This window comes from Gadus macrocephalus, chromosome 21, assembly GCF_031168955.1.
Source record: "Gadus macrocephalus chromosome 21, ASM3116895v1".
NCBI lineage: Eukaryota > Metazoa > Chordata > Actinopteri > Gadiformes > Gadidae > Gadus > Gadus macrocephalus.
Genome location: NC_082402.1, coordinates 15,300,110 through 15,317,740, shown reverse-complemented (window position 1 = coordinate 15,317,740; position 17,631 = coordinate 15,300,110). Strand labels below are relative to the sequence as shown.

The window sequence follows — 17,631 nt, the reverse complement described above, 5'->3', positions numbered from 1 at the left end:
TCTGGCTACTTACAGCTTTGCTAGAGTGCAACTGTTTCCCTCCCAGGCAGATACAGAGAGACATCTGCATACTTTTATAACTAGCAGGCTGGATTACTGCAGTGCTCTCTTTAAAGTCCACCCAAGGAGGCCCGAACTAATGTTAGACAGATACCTCATCCATCATCTCCATCGTCCAGCAAGAGTGCAGTAACCTTACAAGGTCCTGGGGCAATGGCATGGCATTTGGGAGCAGAGGACTGAGCTGCACAGGGGGCTGCCTCCAGACTCTGCTATCTGATTCTCTGCAACAGTCTTTCAGATGAACTGAGGGAATCAAAATTGGTCAATAAACGGATTAGCATTCTCCTAATCACTTAAAATTGTACCGTCACCCTCAGCTTTTTTCTGATTATAAGAGAGTACTGTTTCAACTGTGTTCTGCGTTATAATCAACACGACAACCTTGTCATTGTCTGACACCTTGTTTATGTTGGTTAGTGTTCTTTCTCGACCTGCCCACCAGATGTCCTGAGACTTTCCCCCATCACTTCATATATTCTGCATGTAATGACTTCATTCCCCAACATATGCATCCTTGTCACAATGAAGGAGTTGATGGTGCAAACTGTGATTCTTCCACATTCTTCCTTCTATAAAACAGCCACAGTAATTTCCCATTTAATGTGGAATTGTCCATGTTTCTTCCTCCCTCTCAAATGTATCTCTGTTAAAAGGTGGGTTCAATGGAGACGTGGTCAGACACCCTGTGTAACCTTCTCCATAGGTTTTCTATGGAGAAGCACAATATCAGGGAGGGGAAGGGCCTTGTGTTGGTCTGCCACAGGGCTCGCTATGCAGTACTGTCCAAAAGGCCAATATGTTTGAGCCGTAGCTGACTTCGTCTTAAACGTGCCGTGTTAGGGAACAGAGTGCCCGACCGCTGCTCAAATTACTGTACCTTGACTCTCATTTGGAATGTTCTTCTTAACTAATATATCCTTATCCTGTTTACTGTTATGTTGTTTTACTTGTTCACTTGTTAAGCACTTTGTATTGCAGTATTGCACGAAAAGTGCTAGTTGAATTTGATTTGAGATGATTCCCTTGGTATCACACTTTAATGTTAGGCATTAATAAGGTGTGTTTAATTCTTGCAAATTACTATCCAACATATTGTATGGTTATATCCAGTCAGTGGCCTTCTGAAATCATTCAAAATATGATACAAGTTTATTATAAGCGAGTGTGTGAATGCTTTTTAAATAATTAAATTACCCCTTGAAAAAGAACAAGACTTTCAAACAATGTATAAGGTAGATGGTCTTTATTGAAATTCACTTTCAAGCTTAAAAAGAGTTATGAAGTTATGCAGTTGTGAATAAAAATGGATGGTTGTGTTTTATAAAAACGTATCAGTGAGAGTTCTTTACTGTGTGAAGGAGAAAGGAAGGTCGAGGGCCAACCTTCTATCACTGACTTTCATGTATGCTTTGGTCTCCTCGGAAGCCTGTTGCAAAATGTCGGAAATGCTTCTTTGGAACTGAGTCGCCACATTGATCATCATTTCTATCACATACTCAAGGGTACTGTTGAAACTATCCATGTTTATAAGGGCCAGGCGGTCAGATAAGTCCTTCATGACAGTAACAAGATAACGATAGAGGTTATTCGTGATATTAAGCACAGCATCCAAATAATCAGACTTGATGGAATCAACAAACTCCTGAGATTTGGTGATGACCACCTGTGTCGTGTCCCTGATCATCTCGAGCACCTTATCGAGGCTCTCCATATTTTTGACAAAGTCAACAACCATATCTGATGCGCTCTTGAAATTGGTCTGTACGATATTAATGACTTGGGCTCCGGTCATGGGATCACCATTACCGAATCGGAATTCGACAGCGCTCATGGTCTCAGCTAGAGAGTTGAGATAGACCTCCGTTTCCCTATTAATAATCTGCATGGCTCTCTCTAGCATGGCACCAATGCTGCTGGTCAGCCTCTTAAGGACCTCAGGCAGTGTTGTCATTTCCTCAGAGTCAGACAGTTTGAACCTGGTCTCTGTCAGCACCTTGACTGCAGCATCCAGGGATGCCTGGACAGTCTTCCGGTACAGGGAGATGACATTTCTAAAGAAGGTGGACAACTGGCTTACGTCCATGTCGTAGTTTGTGGCAAAGTCGTAGGTCTCTCCAACAAATGTGGTTACTGCGGTCATAAGCTTCTGGGCATACATTGTGATCTGATACTTTTCAGCAAACATAGTGAATGCAGAAGTGATTGAGGCAAGCCTATCCCTGAGTGCAGAGAGCATGACTGCGGGCGCGTCCATATTGTATGCAACCTGCAGCGTCATCTTATCATCGCCCTTGGGAGAGGTTCTGATGACCAATACATCAACATCAATTTCAGGGGCAGACTGTTGAAAGGGGGAAACAAAAAGGAAAAATATAGTCATGCTTTATGAAGACGAGCCCATTCACAGCAATTTCAAATGGATGTATGTATCTATAATTTTTTTGTATATTTATAATACATTCCAATAGTTCATTGGTCAGTTGTGTACATTAACTCCCATTAACTTTTTGTCCCTTTCTCCTGGTCCTCAATTTTCAAATTTATCTTTAAATTTAGGCAGTAGCACGATGGATTAACATACCACCGAAAACAATATGTGATTGTATAAATACTAACAAATATAATATTGCTTCAATACTTACAGCGTAGCGACTGTACAGTCTAGCACTCAGAGAGGGGAGCCTGGTGTTGACCTGAAGACCTAAGAATCCAGTGGAAGGAGTTGACACAGAGGCACTGATTGCATCTCTACCCGCAGCATAGCGGAAATTTGCATCGGTGAAAGTAGAGCTGGTGATGTCCACATTCAGGGTTTGGCGAGAAATACTAATAAACACAAAGAAAACAAAAATTATGTAAAGTACATCTGTTATAATTGTCACAAATTGAAATAAGCTGTCTCCTTGAAAAGAGACCTTAACTTGAACACTGACCTCCCATCTACTTGGCGTTTTCTCCTGAAATAAATAACAAAGTGGTACATTAATCGTTGAGTTAAATGAAATATGAATTTCTACATACAACTGTGAAAATGACACATACCTGAGTGCTTGGGTAATGACATGGTTGACATCCATGGTGACGTCGGTGTGGGTCAGGACCGCTTTATTAGTCATCATCAGAGCTTCATTTTCAAAGTTGGTAGTAGATGAAGCTATAGGGGAATAGGGAAATTATTACTTAAGATGTATAAATAACATGTTGTATGCATTAGATAACTTTATAAAGCAAAGGGTTTGTGAAAGTTGAGTAACTCACCATCCATGTCATATTCCAGGAAGACAATGGGAGAGGTAGCAGAAGACTTCAATGTTACTTTGAAGACAGGAGCCTCACCCTGGACCTCTGATTCCAGCATTGTGGTGATCACTGGTGTCACAAGCTTGGCTGAATGATACATTTTCTGCTTGGTGCCAGTTATGTCCATTGCAATCTTCTCGAACAAGGTGAGATCACCCAGGGAGCTTTGTTGAGATAGGTTGATTTCCATATCAGCCAGGGATGAAATTTGTGTAAGATCCATGGTTGCTTGGGCAACATATTTTCCCTTGGTGTTGAAGGCAGGCATATTAACCTCGTTGTTGCTAGTGCACTTCAGCACTGCAAGTACACGGCTCAAGGAGGCTTCAATTGATGCATTTTCATTCACATCCATGCCAATGACTTTGGTGGAGTCACTATTAAGTTTGTAGTCAGCAATCAATTTGGATGTGGAGCGCAGACCTTCTTCATTCAAGTACAGATTGGCATCATTGTCCAGTATTCCCAAAATGACATATTGCTCAAGTGCTCTGCCATCAATGTTAGCTTTGGTGGTTGATTCTATGGAGATCTGCTTAAAGGATCCTTCAAATTTCAGGCTGTGGTCTGCCTCTACATTTCCAGAAGCCTCAATTTTGGGCACATTAAAATCACCCTTCATCTGGAAAGTAGAGTGGGCACTAACCTTGCTGTCTGCAACTAGGCTTTGGGTCACTATTAGGTTAAGAATTGGGGTATTAATTCTTCCATTTGTGGTAACAGACATTTTAGTTTCAAAGGTCTCAATTTTCATGCCAATGGAGCTCTCATGGTTGACAATAATGTGTTGATTCTCAAGTGACAGGGAGTTGGCTAACTTGATTCCTCTGACGATGGTCAGGCTTGATGTGCCATCGAGCTTGGCCTTCAAAGACTCAAAAACAGAGTTGCTTGTTGCTCCAATGCGAATCACCAAGTCATCACTAGTGGACAGGCCACTAATAATATTCAAATTAATGATGGCAGACTTCACAGAAAGCTCTGAAACGAGGTTGCCTGCAGATGGTATTCTGATCAGTTCGGTAAAAGAGTAAATTGGCATTTCCTGGCTCTTTTCGTAAACAATCTTAGCATCAACATTGATATTCTGCTCAGTGGTAGTCAGGATGTCTTTCAATCCACTTTGTTCATACAAATTCAGATTTGTAATGGCTGGCGTGTCGAAGGCAGCAAAGAGTAGAGGAAACTCAGGGATTGAGATGGGGGTATCCATGAAGCCTAGGTCAATGACACTATCTATAGCAGCAGACATAGCAGCCTCCTTATCATTATTGTTAACCGTGAAGTTGTACAAGACTTTGTACTGGTTGATGCGGGCCAGAGCCATCGTGTTCATTTGTTGGCTGCCAGCATTGAACATCGCAGAGTAATCATTCTGAAGTTCAATCTTGGCAATTAAAGCCTCAAAGAAGTTTACTTTAGCATTGCCCTTGTTTTGGAAGTCGAAAACAAACTCGGTGGGACGGATCATGAAATTGATTGCGTTGGAAAAGACTCCATCGACTAAACCGTATAGCTCTGCATCATGGTTAGCCTTAAACTCAATTTTCAGGTCATTAAGGGTGCACTGTCCGGATGCCACAAAAAGACTATTCTTTACTGCTGGGCCCTCTGCCTCATTACGGATATTAAATTTGATGTGTTGAAAGAGAGCAGACTCAGCAGTCATTTGCTGTTTACTTTTCAACATTGCAGTGATGGTGTCAGCGGAGAACGACATCTTAACAAGCCTAGGATCGATATTCATCAACATGTTGGTCTTGTAGATGTTGTCGCCTCTGTCCTGGACTGAACCAATATTCTTTACTTTGATTGTGAAATCTTCCTGTTCAATAGTTCCCTGCTGGTTTACAACAATGTCACTTGTGAAATCAATGCTTGGGAGGTTCACCATGTGGTCATACTTTGTCTCAATTGAGACAGTAATGCCACGAGCCAGTGAAAGAGAAGCTTTGTTGATAAGATTGGCTGTGTATGGTGTAGTCATAACCTTCACTGTAGTCTGGGCCTGAGACTGGGCCTGAGCTGATCGGCCATAGAAGTTTGCAGATCCCTGATGTTCAACCTCAAAAGCAAGATGGGTTAACTTGAAAGCCTCTGCCACAACAACACGGCTTCTCTTGGGGATTGCAATATTAGCTGATAATTCAACGATGAAGTTGAGATTGTCCGATTTGGGAGATTTCCCCTCAGAGTTAAAAATGCCACTGAACCGAGGGTTCAAGGCGTTATCTGTAGTGTTTGCCAGCTCAGCAGTGGTCTTAATTGTGTAGATAGGAGTGTGGATTTTCATCTCCCCATAGACTTTGCCAAAGCATGGCAACATGAGCTCACTAGGGATGGCGGGCAGCTCGAGGTCAGGGATCTGGAGAGTCTTAACAAGCTTGTCTACATCCATCACTGGGATTTCAGGGAAGGAAAGCTCAGCAAGGCTGATTTGGGGAATGGTGAACTGAGGCATGACAGGGAAGTAGTTCATGGAAATATCTCCAAAAACATCGTCCAAACTGAGCATATTGAACTCAAAGTTGACAGTGTAATTAATTAGTTCAATGATCCTCTGCTTGATTTCCTCAAAGGAGATAGTGCTGGCTGGAATAGTGTACAGTCCCATGATAGTGAACTGAGGGATCTCAAGCTGTGTTGACGTTTTGATCTCATAAAGGTTATCCATGCTAATCTTCATTGAGGGAACAACAAGATCAGTACCTGGGAAGGTAAAGGATGGTACTTCCAACTCAGCTGTCTTCAGTCCAGTGACGACTCCTTCAATCATTTGTTTAACCTCACTGATAATCATTTGCTCAGCAAAAACATTCTGAATGACCTCAAACATATTAGTCCAAATGTCAGTGAAGATGGTGACAACCTTACTATAGTATTTGCTAACAAATCGCAGGTAGGGAGTTAGCACAGCTTCAACATTAATTCCGTCGATTCCCTGTTTGAGGAATTCTGGTATTTCCTTCAGCTGAATAAGAACTGTTTTGGCCATTTCGGAAAATTTGATTTCTCTTAGTTGTTCCAAGGAGCCTTGAATGGAAGATATGACAAAGTTAATGAATTCTACTGTAGCATCAAGTTTCTGAGAAAGCTCTAGTTCCCTGATCATTCTATTCACCTGGGATGTGAAAAATGATTTCATTCTATTTGCACCTGCGACATATTCGCTATACTCAATGGTATTCAGCATTTGGACAAAGTCACGAATAATAGCATTGAGTGCTCTAAAATTGTTCCCAATTATTTCCATGATGTGATTGTCTTTTACGTATGAGGTGCCAAGTTCTACTAGAAACAAGATATTTTGAGGAATTCTCTCCAGCTTTTTCATTACAGCTTGGACTGTTTCGTCAATTTGTAATTTCTGGATAAGCACCAAAATTTGTTCCATGATAGCCATCATCTTTTGGTCAATCTCCATCTTGACCATAATATCTCTTATTTTAGCATGGAATGCATTTACTTTTTCAAGGATTTGTAATTCCTGGACAATATCTCTAACGTCTCTTGTTATTTCAGAGAAAATCTCAGTTGGGAATCTAGCAATCAGATCCATAATCTGAGCTTCAAAATCAATGGAAGAAATGTAACTCTTGATGTTAGCAACACACTGGGACAAGTCAAAGGTTTCAAAATACTGCTTCAAATCCCTAACAACCATTTCAAGAGTAGACTTGATTTCAAACTTGGCATCAATGTCTTGCAAGTAGGCCATGCTGCTGCCCTGCAGCTTTTCAAGATCAATCTGTGCAATGAATTCGATAATGTTATCCATTACTGCCACAACCAGTATTTTGATATCAAAAATGTCATTCAATTCTACTAGCTTTTGTTCAATGTTCTGAATGAGGGTTTCAGAAAGGGTGCCACTGACAATCAATTCTTTCACCATAACAAAAAATGTTTGGAGGGAAGAACCTAGATCTGACAGCCTTTTCGTGACAAACTCTGTTACTTGTGTTAGATATGCTTCAAGGTCCTCCATTGAGATGGAATAATCTTTGGTAAAATCTGTAAGGTATTGCTTGAGGTAAATTGTTTTGTCTTCAATACTCAGTGTTTTAACAAAGTCACTGACACTCTGAGGAAGAGCCCCAAGCCTAGCAGCAATTTCCTCATTGTTGGCGTAGCTGCGGAATGCCTCCAGAAGGTTAACACAAACTACCTTGATATTCTCGAGGTAAGCAGCCACATCTATGTAAGGGATCTGAATCAGTTGACTGTTGGTGTTCTTATCATATTTAAGGAAGCTAGAGATGGTGAATTCCTGGTTCTCCGTGTTGTCCATGTTAAAAGCATTTGAGAAGACAGTGCTTGAAACTTCTACGCCAATTCTATCTGCATTGTTGAACATGTTAAAGTCTTCATTGTAGGCATGGTCATTTAACTTGGACTTAAGTCTATATTTAGCTTCCTGCACTTGTGGAGACAGAAGAGTATCTATCTTGTAGTCAATAGTGGTCTCCAAAGAGAATCCATTATCCATCTTTTGGTTCACTGAGGCTCTGTATTCATGGGAGCTGGCAAAGACCAGGGGCTGGGCCCTTAGGAGGTTTTTGAAATAGATCTGAGCACTTGGCATACCATAAAGGGCAAGGTCCCCATCGGCATTGAAGACGGTATCAAGGTTGAAGTCAAAAGGTACAACACTAGCTCTCACGTTGTGGTCAAAGCGCATTGGCTGTGAGTTGAAGCTAGCATCATTCGAAATCTTCGCAGCAAGCCCCACCACTTCAAGCTCAGTATTATGGCTCATCTGAGTTCCAAACAGTTTTCCACTTGTACTGCATTTAGCATTGGCAGCCAGGTCAGCATAATTGACCTCATATGTGTGCTTAATCTCTTGCTCATCATAAATGGCTTTCATGCTACCAGATAGGTCCATCTTGTACAGCTCTGCCTTTAACTGAGCCTCACTAACAAGATTTGCCCCAAGTACTTTCAGGTTGTTATTCATACTGGAGGAGGCAATGTATGGCTTTAAATCAATGGTGATATCTTGAGTGTATAAAACATTCTCAGAGACAATGATCTCAACATTTGAGTTGAAGTCAAAGCTAGAAGGAGTTACAGTGAGAGTGTTTGCATTATCAAACTTCTTGTCACTCAGTATAGCTTTGTTGTTAATGAAAAGAGAAGCTCTGGCAGCATCAAGTCCTGCCCTAAAGTTGTTCTCCAGCATCAGGGGGCTCTTGAGTGTGCTTTTTCCACTTGTCTCCAAACCATCCTTGCTCATTTTCAGGGTAGCTGTATGAGTGGCCTCATTTTCTAAAAGCTTTGCGTTGCCCTCACTGCTGTAAACTAAACCATTGATATCTAGAGTTCCGGTTTGCAGACAGTAGAAGCGATTTTCAAATCGGTCAGCATTGGTTTCTACCCTGAAGAGGACTACACCGGCACCAACGGAGCCCTGAGCCTCGTTGCGGATCTTCATGCCAAGGGCAAGGGCATTGGTGTCAGATTTTAGGGTTAACCTTTGTTCCTTGAAAGAGAGCTCAGCCACATGGGTCAAGGTGTCTTCAAAGACATTGGTGTTTGACGTAACAGAAAGTTCTCCATTATTTAAGGCTGCAGAGAAGATGTTTTGGGCCTGAACAAATGTTGAGTCAACTTTCAAAGAAGAATCAATTTTGGCTTCTTGTCTTGATGGATAGAAGGCAATAAATTGGGTTGAAGTCATGTCGCCATATAATGGTCCAACCTTTACCATTGCCTCCAGGTTACTATCCCCAGACATTTCTTCAGTGTTCATGCCAACTGTGGCAATGTAAGAAATGGAAACATTGAGGCCTAAGGTACTTTTTGCTTCAATCTTGCTGCTTGATTTGACACCAGCTTTGTCGGTGAGGGTTTCCTCTAAGATGTTAAAACTGGCTTCAAGGAACTTGTGGGCCAGAGTACTTTTCATCTCGGCCTTGATGGAATCTTGGTTGGTAAACATTCCAGAACCTATACATATAAACAATCAAATCGATCATGAATGGAAACGATATTTAGATGAAGTACAATTACAAATGGATGTGTAGCATTTCAATAACAATTGTGGACAAATTACCTTCAATCCGGAATGAGAGGATATCGAATGGAGATGTTCCCTTTACGTCATACATGGCTGAATGGCTCGGTGTCTGCACAACATCTTTTCCGGCAGCGATTGAGGCTTCCAAATCGTAGATGTTGCTCCTCAGCATAGCTGAGACCTCGGCTTTACCAAAGAGAGGCACTGAAATAGTAATTGTCTCAGGAACAAAGAGCTCTGGAATTGGAATTTGCATTGAGGGAACTTGTAGGCCAAGCTGGGGCATGGAGAGGCTTGGTGTGGTCAGGGCGGCAGGGAAGTTGAGTTCTTCTGTTGACTTTCCTCCAAGAGGGACTGGAATAGCAATCGTGAAGTACTCGTTGTTGAAGTTGTAGACTGCTTTGGCTTTACTGTTGAAATTACAACAAATGGCAATTAATTATACATATTTTCATTATATATTTATTTGAGTTGTTGAATTTTGCTTTGTTTAACTTACGTGTTCAGGAAGAGTTTCTCTGGCAGAGACATCTCAGGCATGTCAGGGATTCTTATGTTCATGATGTAAGGGATATCTGAAGCATACTTCTCCATGTAGTTGTTGGTTGCCTAGAGGAATATAAATAATGTTGATTTTTGCTTATCCTTAAAATGAAATTATCACCTGCCCATTTGTTATGTAACTTTAGTTACCTCCACAGACTTGGTGAGTATTTGACGGATCTTCATGTCCGACTCCATCACACTTGAATCGAGAATGGCATTGACATACTCTTTAATCTTGTCAGCATTGGGAAGAATTTTAATTATCTCAGAATTCATGTCCGACTCGACACCAGCTTCAATTCTGCTTCCATCTGAAAAAAATGTGCAAACTAAATTAGCAAAAAGGGAAATCGGTGGGAAAGCTCTGCTGCACCAAGTCACTTCTTTTGTCAAAGGTTACTTAAATGTACAAAAAACCTTACCATATTTAAGAGAAAGTTTTTGTTCTGAGGTGCTCTCGAGGAACTTAATGTCACTCTTAAGCTCACATTCCATCTCTTCGCCGCGTTTCATAATGGCTGTGAGGGTGGCATCAGCCTTGATTGAGGGGATAATAAGCTGGACTTTCAGCACACCTTCCTTCATGGCCTTTTGACTTAAAATAAAATAAAATAAACACAATTTAGTCATGGTACATTGCATAGTTAATTTCATGTCCTGGGGATAAGATTTTTTTCTTACTTGGCACTGGCAAGCAGAGAGAGTTGTGGGACGTTCTTGTTGATGAGGTCAAGGGTGATGGCGTAAGTTCCTTTGCTCTTAGCGCTACCGTCAGCGACCCCCAGCCTGAATCCAGCCTCCACATCATAGTCAGGAACCTGGATGTCGGTGGTCAGGACATTCTTCCTCCTGTTGTACTTAACAGTAGCTCTGGCCTCCACTGGCTCGTCACCTGTTTTTACAATACAGTCAAATTCAAAAACTCAAACCCGAAAAAATGTCTAATGATTCCATGTTAATTAAAACTTAATATTTATTTTTCCTTTCTAAAATACCTTCGGCTCTCAGGGTCACCGTCACAGCATCGACCTTCTGGCGGCCCTCTTCGCCCTCCTTTAAGAGTTCATAGGCAATGGTGGCTGTGTACTCATTCACATCACCAGTAGGGTGGATTTCAACAGCAAACCTTGAAGAACAGTATAATTAATTCATGAACCACAACATTACTATAACTAACTGAAACTGAATTGTGTATTTAATTGTCTATTCTTGTTGTGGTTTATAACGGCTCATTTACTTGCTGTCTCCAGTGATGGGGAAATATGGGGATGTCTTCTGAGAGAAAGCATCGGTATACTGCATGGCGATGCAGTACTTCATACCAGCGAAGAAGACATTGCAGTCATTAGTATCAACTTTGTCTGTCACGGTCGGTGGGAGAGTCTTGAACTCTGCACCGGTCACTGCCACCAGTTTGTTGCTGTAATGATTGGATAAAAGGGTTAGGCTTCATATTGGTTGAAATTGGTACCATTATCAAAGGCTCCAGTGCCGCTGCTGAAATTGCATCACATACTAATCTCTAGACAACATCGAGATTGTTAGCCTGACACCAATCACCACCCTTTACTAGTTTGGTCATTGGAATAGTTATCTAATGCTTACGTAATGCTGAGGACGGTGGTGGGGCCCTGGGGAGCAGGCATGCTCATCTTAATACTGTCAGCTCCCATGGAGATCTTGGCCTGTAGCCCACTCTCGTGGTAAAGTGTGGTATGCATCTCGAGTCCAGAGTTGACATACTCAGGGAAGTGGTAACCGATCAGAGACTCAAACTCAAGGCCAGCAGAGGGCATGAAGCTGACGGCGCTCTATGGATAAAACAAGAGAATAGCTTTTATCTTAAGAAACATAACATATATTAGGGTTACACTAATATAACCGAATGTGCCTTCCATACACTGGAAAGAACATGGAAAACAATTACCATGTCACTGGCAAATTTAAGTCCACCCTTTATTCCTGGGGTAAATGTGCCAGAGAGGGCAACTCTCAGAGGGATTCCATTGGCAGTGGGCAAGAAGAACTCATTATCCATGAAGAGGTAGTGGGCAAAGATTTCGTTTTCAGTTGTGGTCATAAGGGACATCATCATCTGTGGAAGAGAGAAATTAATAAGCTTCATTCAACTTCCTTTTCCCAATGGTGCTTTGTATAGGGTTGATGGGTTATATTTCAACATGTACTAACATCACTTGGGAACATCTTGAGCATGTTGTCAATCATCATGGCTGCAGAGAGGGCCATATCCGCCATGTCCTCGGATTTAAGGTAACCAAGCTCATTTCCCAAAAGACTCAAGTAAACCATTGCTTCAGGGGATTTTTGAGCCTTCAGTTCCCTGACCAGTTTGTTGAGATTGCGCCCAATTTCCCTCATCAGTCCCTGGGATGCCTAAAGATGCACAAACTCAGTTATTCATACTTCCAAAGTACATTTACAGAGATGTAACTAATAGCATTGTTTTCCTACCTGTCTCTTCTTCCTGTCCTTCCTCAGAGCAGGCAGCATCTTCCTTAGCATTTCAGTGGTTCCAATGGGCATGTTGTCAGATACAAAGTACATTGTCCTGAGGGCTGTGTCAGGGAAAAATCCATTCTCTCCAAACAGGGCTTCAACAGTTGGCTCGAACCCTTTGCCCTCCATTCCAATCTAAATTAGAAGACCACCAGTTAATATTATATTTAAGCACATGAAAAGTATTGTCAAAGTGATTATTATTTATTGTACCTCCATCAGATCGACGTCATAACCAAAGGCTTTCAGGGTCATTTCAAGCATGACTTCCTTTGGCAGGTAGCTGGTTGCCTCAAAGATCATGTTTCCCTGAATAGAGCCCATTCTGTAATTGCCGGAGAACTTGGTGGGATCCATGATCATTCCGATCTCATTGCCCTGCAGAGCATTCAGAATCTTCTCCCTCAGTCTGTTGGAAAAAATGCAGACTGGTTGGGTACTTCAGCTATTGCAAATTAAGCAAATTAAGAGCGCTCCAAAATGGTGTTATTGTTGAAAGGCCCTGCTGCTCAGACTAGTTGACTTAAAAACAAATACGTTGAGGTTGAGTTGAGTGGAAGTAGCTCAGTAGCAAATTAGCTAAAAACGCTCCACTTACTCTTTATTCTCGGGAAGAGTTGATGACAGGATGTTCGTAATGTGAGAGATGACAAAGCTCCTGGCCTGTTGGTCTTGATCATTAGGCAAAGAGGCGACCAACTGAGCCAGTTCACTGGGCTGGGGGTCCTTCATCATAACCAGGTAGGCAGCAATGCGCTTCTGCAATGGGCTAGCACTATTCAGGACCACCTGCATGAGAACTTCCCTACCCTGTGACAAATCAACAGAACTTGAGTTATAAAATAACTAAACAGGGAAAATGTTTCGATCATGACCTGTAATAAAAGTACCAACCTCTTCAGGGACAGTAGTCAGTCTGAAGACCTGAATGGCGGCCTGCTGGACAGATGTGTCTGCGGTGGGCAGGTTCACACACTGAATAACAGCAGTTTTCAGTGCAGGACTGGAAGCTCCCATGGCTGCACCCATGTTTCCAACAACCTAAAAAGAAGAAACAGGTTTGTATTGCCATCTTATGAAATTTCTCCTTGCCAAACGATGTAATGAGATTGATGTACTCACCCTCAAGATCAAAAACATTTTATCCTTGTCACCAGTGCAGTCTCCCAACTGATCTGCCATGAACTCAGCAACAGATGTAATCTCAGGGATAACCTTTCCTTCAGCCTTGTAGAACCTGACAATGCAAAATTGGAATTTATAACATGTTCAAATGAAAAAAAAAAAAATATGTATACAAATCTCATCATAACCAAAAGCAATTGATCATGAGATTGTGTCAATTCGCTCACCTCTTGACAATGTTGCTGAGTGCATACATGATGGGCTTGCTGGGCTTGTATTGAGCCATCTCTAGCATATCCTTGATTAGAAGAGGTGATGGATTGGAAACCAGTCCAAGGGCAAACACAGCAGCATCAACCTCAGTTGCAGACGTGTCATAGGTTCTAAAGATGTGCATGATGCCGCTGCTGCACTCAGCAGTACCGCACTGGGCCAGAACCTGGAAAGTCAGTGGCACAGACACCTCAAGGGCCTCGGTAATACCGCTCTTCAGGGTCTCAGCCTTCATCCCACGGTACATCTGTACCAGCCTGAAGAAGAGGTTGGGCCTTCTTGCACCCTCAGTATCTGGCAAAGTGGCCAGTTCTCTAAGGAGAGCCAGACCAGCCTCCTTGTCCTGGTGAACACTCTTGTCATAAACAGCCTCCATGTGCAGGGACTTCTCGTTGGCCTCATCTGCAAATATATCAATTATGAATTATTCTGACATTACACAACACAATCATTTCCTATTGCCTATTAAACCGTGTGCATTGCTGTTCTGAACAATGCCGCACAATATATATATAGATAGATAGATAGATAGATAGATAGATAGATAGATAGATAGATAGATAGATAGATAGATAGATAGATAGATAGATAGATAGATAGATAGATAGATAGATAGATAGATATTGTGACAAAAGTTATTTATAAAGCGCTAGACTTACTGAAGTCAAAGATTCTGTCGTTGTGAGCCGAAACGTCCTGCAGGGTCAGGACTTGTTTTCCAATGCTGGTAACTCCATATTCTCCCCTACAACAAACAACCAATAATTTAGCCAATACAAAATGGGTCCTTCAAATGTATGGGCATGTCGAACATTGAGGGCCCTATTTTAACGGTCTGAAACGCAAGTGGAAAGCGCAAAGCGCAAGTAGCTTTGTGGGCGGTTCTACGGCGCTATCGCTATTTTACAGGCGGATAAATGACACTTGCGTCGCGGCGCAAGTGTCAAAAGGGTTGGTCTGAAGCAGCCTAATTACCCGTAGGTGTGGTTTGGGCGTAACGTCCAACAAACCAATGAGAGTGCCAGCTCCCATCCCCTTTAAGAGCCATGAGCGCATTTGAATCGGACGAGTTGATATTTTGACAGCGCGTCTGCAGTCTCCGATGAGACAGATGCACATGCATTTCAAACTGCAAATGGCTCAGTTTATTGCCAAATAATATGGCCTAATTCACACATGGAATAAGGGGTTTTCTTCCACAACTTCAGAAATACTGAGTCCTCAAATAAATTTCGCCAAAGAAAACGTAAATAATATAACATATGATATGCGGTAACTGATCTATTTAATGAAATACGCAATACATTATAAACATTGTTTCTTATCAGTATTGTATGCTATCCTAATATGCATGTGTCTCCGCGGTAATAGACATTGCCATTGATTGTATTATGCGTTACGTGTTTAGTTTGCGTGTGTTTAAACAGAGCACACACGCGCGCCCGCATTCATTCATTCTTTTTAACACTCACTCGCGGTAAAACAATGTTTTTCACGATCAAATACTCATCAATCCTAAAAGTTATGGGCATGTAGGCCTATACGATGTCTGTGTCAAGAAAATATGTGTTTGCTGTACGGTGTTTGCAGATGCATTGATTTAAAAGTACAACTTATTACCGCTGCATCAGCTGTTCTTTCCCAAATAATTTACCAAGAATGTGCGGCTAGGTAGATGAGAGAAGCAAAGTGTATGCGCGAGGTGCACAAGCAATCCGTATGCATCGCATGCGCATGTATGCATCCGCCCTTAAAATAGCATCTGAACAACGCGCCACTGACTTTAAACCAGGTATTTCCTGGTCAGTAGCGCAATGGTATTCAGCAACGGCAAAATAGCGTTTGCGCCAGAACACGCCTCCTCCTTCCGCCGAACCGCCCCTTGGGGCGCATGATCAATCCCTAATTTACCGGCGAGTGGCGCTGGTGGGAAAAGAACGCTCTGCGCCAGTTGTAAACTAGCAACGACACATGCGCCAGTGACTAAGTCACTTGCGCCGGATGCAAGATAGGGCCCTGAGGGTGATTGAGCAATGTAAAGTTGGGACATACTTGTGAGAGTAGGGCACCAGGATGTGCTTTTCAGTGCATGAACCAGAGGTCATGTGCTTGTTGTCATTATCAAACTTGTACTGGCAGGTCTGTGAGCTCCTGATCAGCTGGGCAAGAGGGTAGTGCTGCAAGTAGACAAACATTTAGCCAACCGGATCATTGAACTTAAGGGATTTTAACTGTGAACAAATGTCATTCAACCAAGCATGCAGTGGGTAGGGTAACGTACCATCCCAGAGATAAGGGCCAAGGAGCTTGTTTGGTCTCTCATTGGGACAAATTTGTCACAGCTAGAAAGATCCCTGCTCACGGTGATGTCTGTTGCGATTGTATGTCTTTCATTGATGGTGGACTTGGTCTTGCATTGGCCATAGATGGTGGGCTGTATGAGACATAATACATCAGTATTTTCTGTATATATTGGATCACTGTATGTTCGCTGATTACGCTCTGCATAACTCTTTCTTGTGAAGCAAACATACCATGTCCTTGTTCTTATCATCCTCCACCAGAGGCACCAGCAGAGCGGAGATTATTCCTCTCTTGAAGTTCAAGATGGAAGTCGTCTCCTCCTCTTCAGAGTAGAGCTTCACATCATAAACTCCCGTGGCCACTACTTTCAGGGGATACCTAGAGAACGTAACAGATACATTAGATCCAGTTTGTTACTTACATGAAGGGAGGGTATTCCCAGTTTACCATATCTGATGATGTCTGAAGATGTGAAACGATTTTTTCACTTACTTCTCCATCTCAGCAGCGAAGGCGTCGGATGAGGAAGCCGGTGCGAACACTGGGCTACCGTCAGCCCCCGTGCCCACCACCTCACTCAGACTACAACCAGTGGTACGAATGATGAAGTAACAAGATTGTGGCACTTCAACCTCAACCTGGTTGAAGAATAAAATAGGTTAACTTTTCTCACCTATATTGTCACTTATGTTGTGGAAGATGGAAAAAAGGATGGCGGTGTGTGACCTAACCTTGCAGGAGGCCTTGGGTCCATTTTGGAGATTGGAGGCTCCATTGATTGCATTAAGAGACTCGGTTTCATACAGATATTCATACTTGTGTAGAGCCTTGTATCTCTGATCCACTATATGAGGAAAGAGACATAGAAGGTGATCAAAAGGTTTCATACTGTCAACGGGACGGTCAATTGGATGTATGCAAAACATACAAAAACGATTTTCCCCATCAACTATCAAATATTATGTGAAACCTACACAAACATGTTGGGAGGTCATCAACTTGTGCAGCTGTAGGGTAGAAGAGTAATGTATTTTAGAATGTTTCGAATGCAAAATGACCACTCTAATAAGCTAAAGGGTTTATCAATAGAATATAATAGAAATCATCAACTATAATAATTGTTGAAAAACAAGTTAGATATAAATTATTGAATTATTTAAGACACAATATAACACAGTAACAATTAAATAAATAAATACAATTTGTGACAAAATAGAAAAAGGTTTTTGTTGCAAAGTCTATGGCATCATCAAATCGTTCAGCATCATCATACATAAATATAAAATATTGAGTAACTGCGACCCCAGAAATATCCCAAGTGGTACTTACAGGCCAGGGCCACTGCGCTCAGGAGAAGCAGAATGCAGAGCTTTGATTCCCCCATGTTGGGTTCTCTGAGTCTCTCTGCTCTTGGAAGCTTGACAAGGCTGATACCGCAACATCAGGGTAGGCCTTTTATACCCTCAGTTGTACTCATTCAC

General features: G+C 42.0%; 1 protein-coding gene and 1 long non-coding RNA gene across 2 annotated transcripts; one reads left to right on the top strand and one right to left on the bottom strand.

The window, feature by feature from the left end:
• Positions 1–1,291: 1,291 nt before the first annotated feature.
• On the bottom strand, positions 1,292–17,631 carry apobb.1 (apolipoprotein Bb, tandem duplicate 1). Its single transcript, XM_060041442.1, has 29 exons — positions 17,480–17,631; positions 17,125–17,157; positions 16,882–16,994; positions 16,643–16,788; positions 16,381–16,528; positions 16,128–16,280; positions 15,899–16,023; positions 14,506–14,591; positions 13,801–14,248; positions 13,571–13,685; positions 13,343–13,489; positions 13,047–13,258; positions 12,662–12,857; positions 12,404–12,583; positions 12,122–12,325; positions 11,859–12,026; positions 11,537–11,742; positions 11,169–11,351; positions 10,927–11,057; positions 10,613–10,823; positions 10,354–10,526; positions 10,079–10,242; positions 9,885–9,994; positions 9,422–9,795; positions 3,322–9,315; positions 3,106–3,217; positions 2,997–3,020; positions 2,706–2,889; positions 1,292–2,404 (listed from the first exon to the last, which is right to left on the bottom strand). Exons 1-29 carry the CDS (start codon positions 17,532–17,534, stop codon positions 1,409–1,411), a joined length of 11,391 nt encoding a protein of 3,796 aa, XP_059897425.1. The 5' UTR covers positions 17,535–17,631; the 3' UTR covers positions 1,292–1,408.
• Positions 14,507–16,024, top strand: LOC132449681 (uncharacterized). The gene is made up of 2 exons (XR_009523630.1): positions 14,507–14,651; positions 15,855–16,024. It is a non-coding gene; the product is annotated as an uncharacterized LOC132449681 (long non-coding RNA).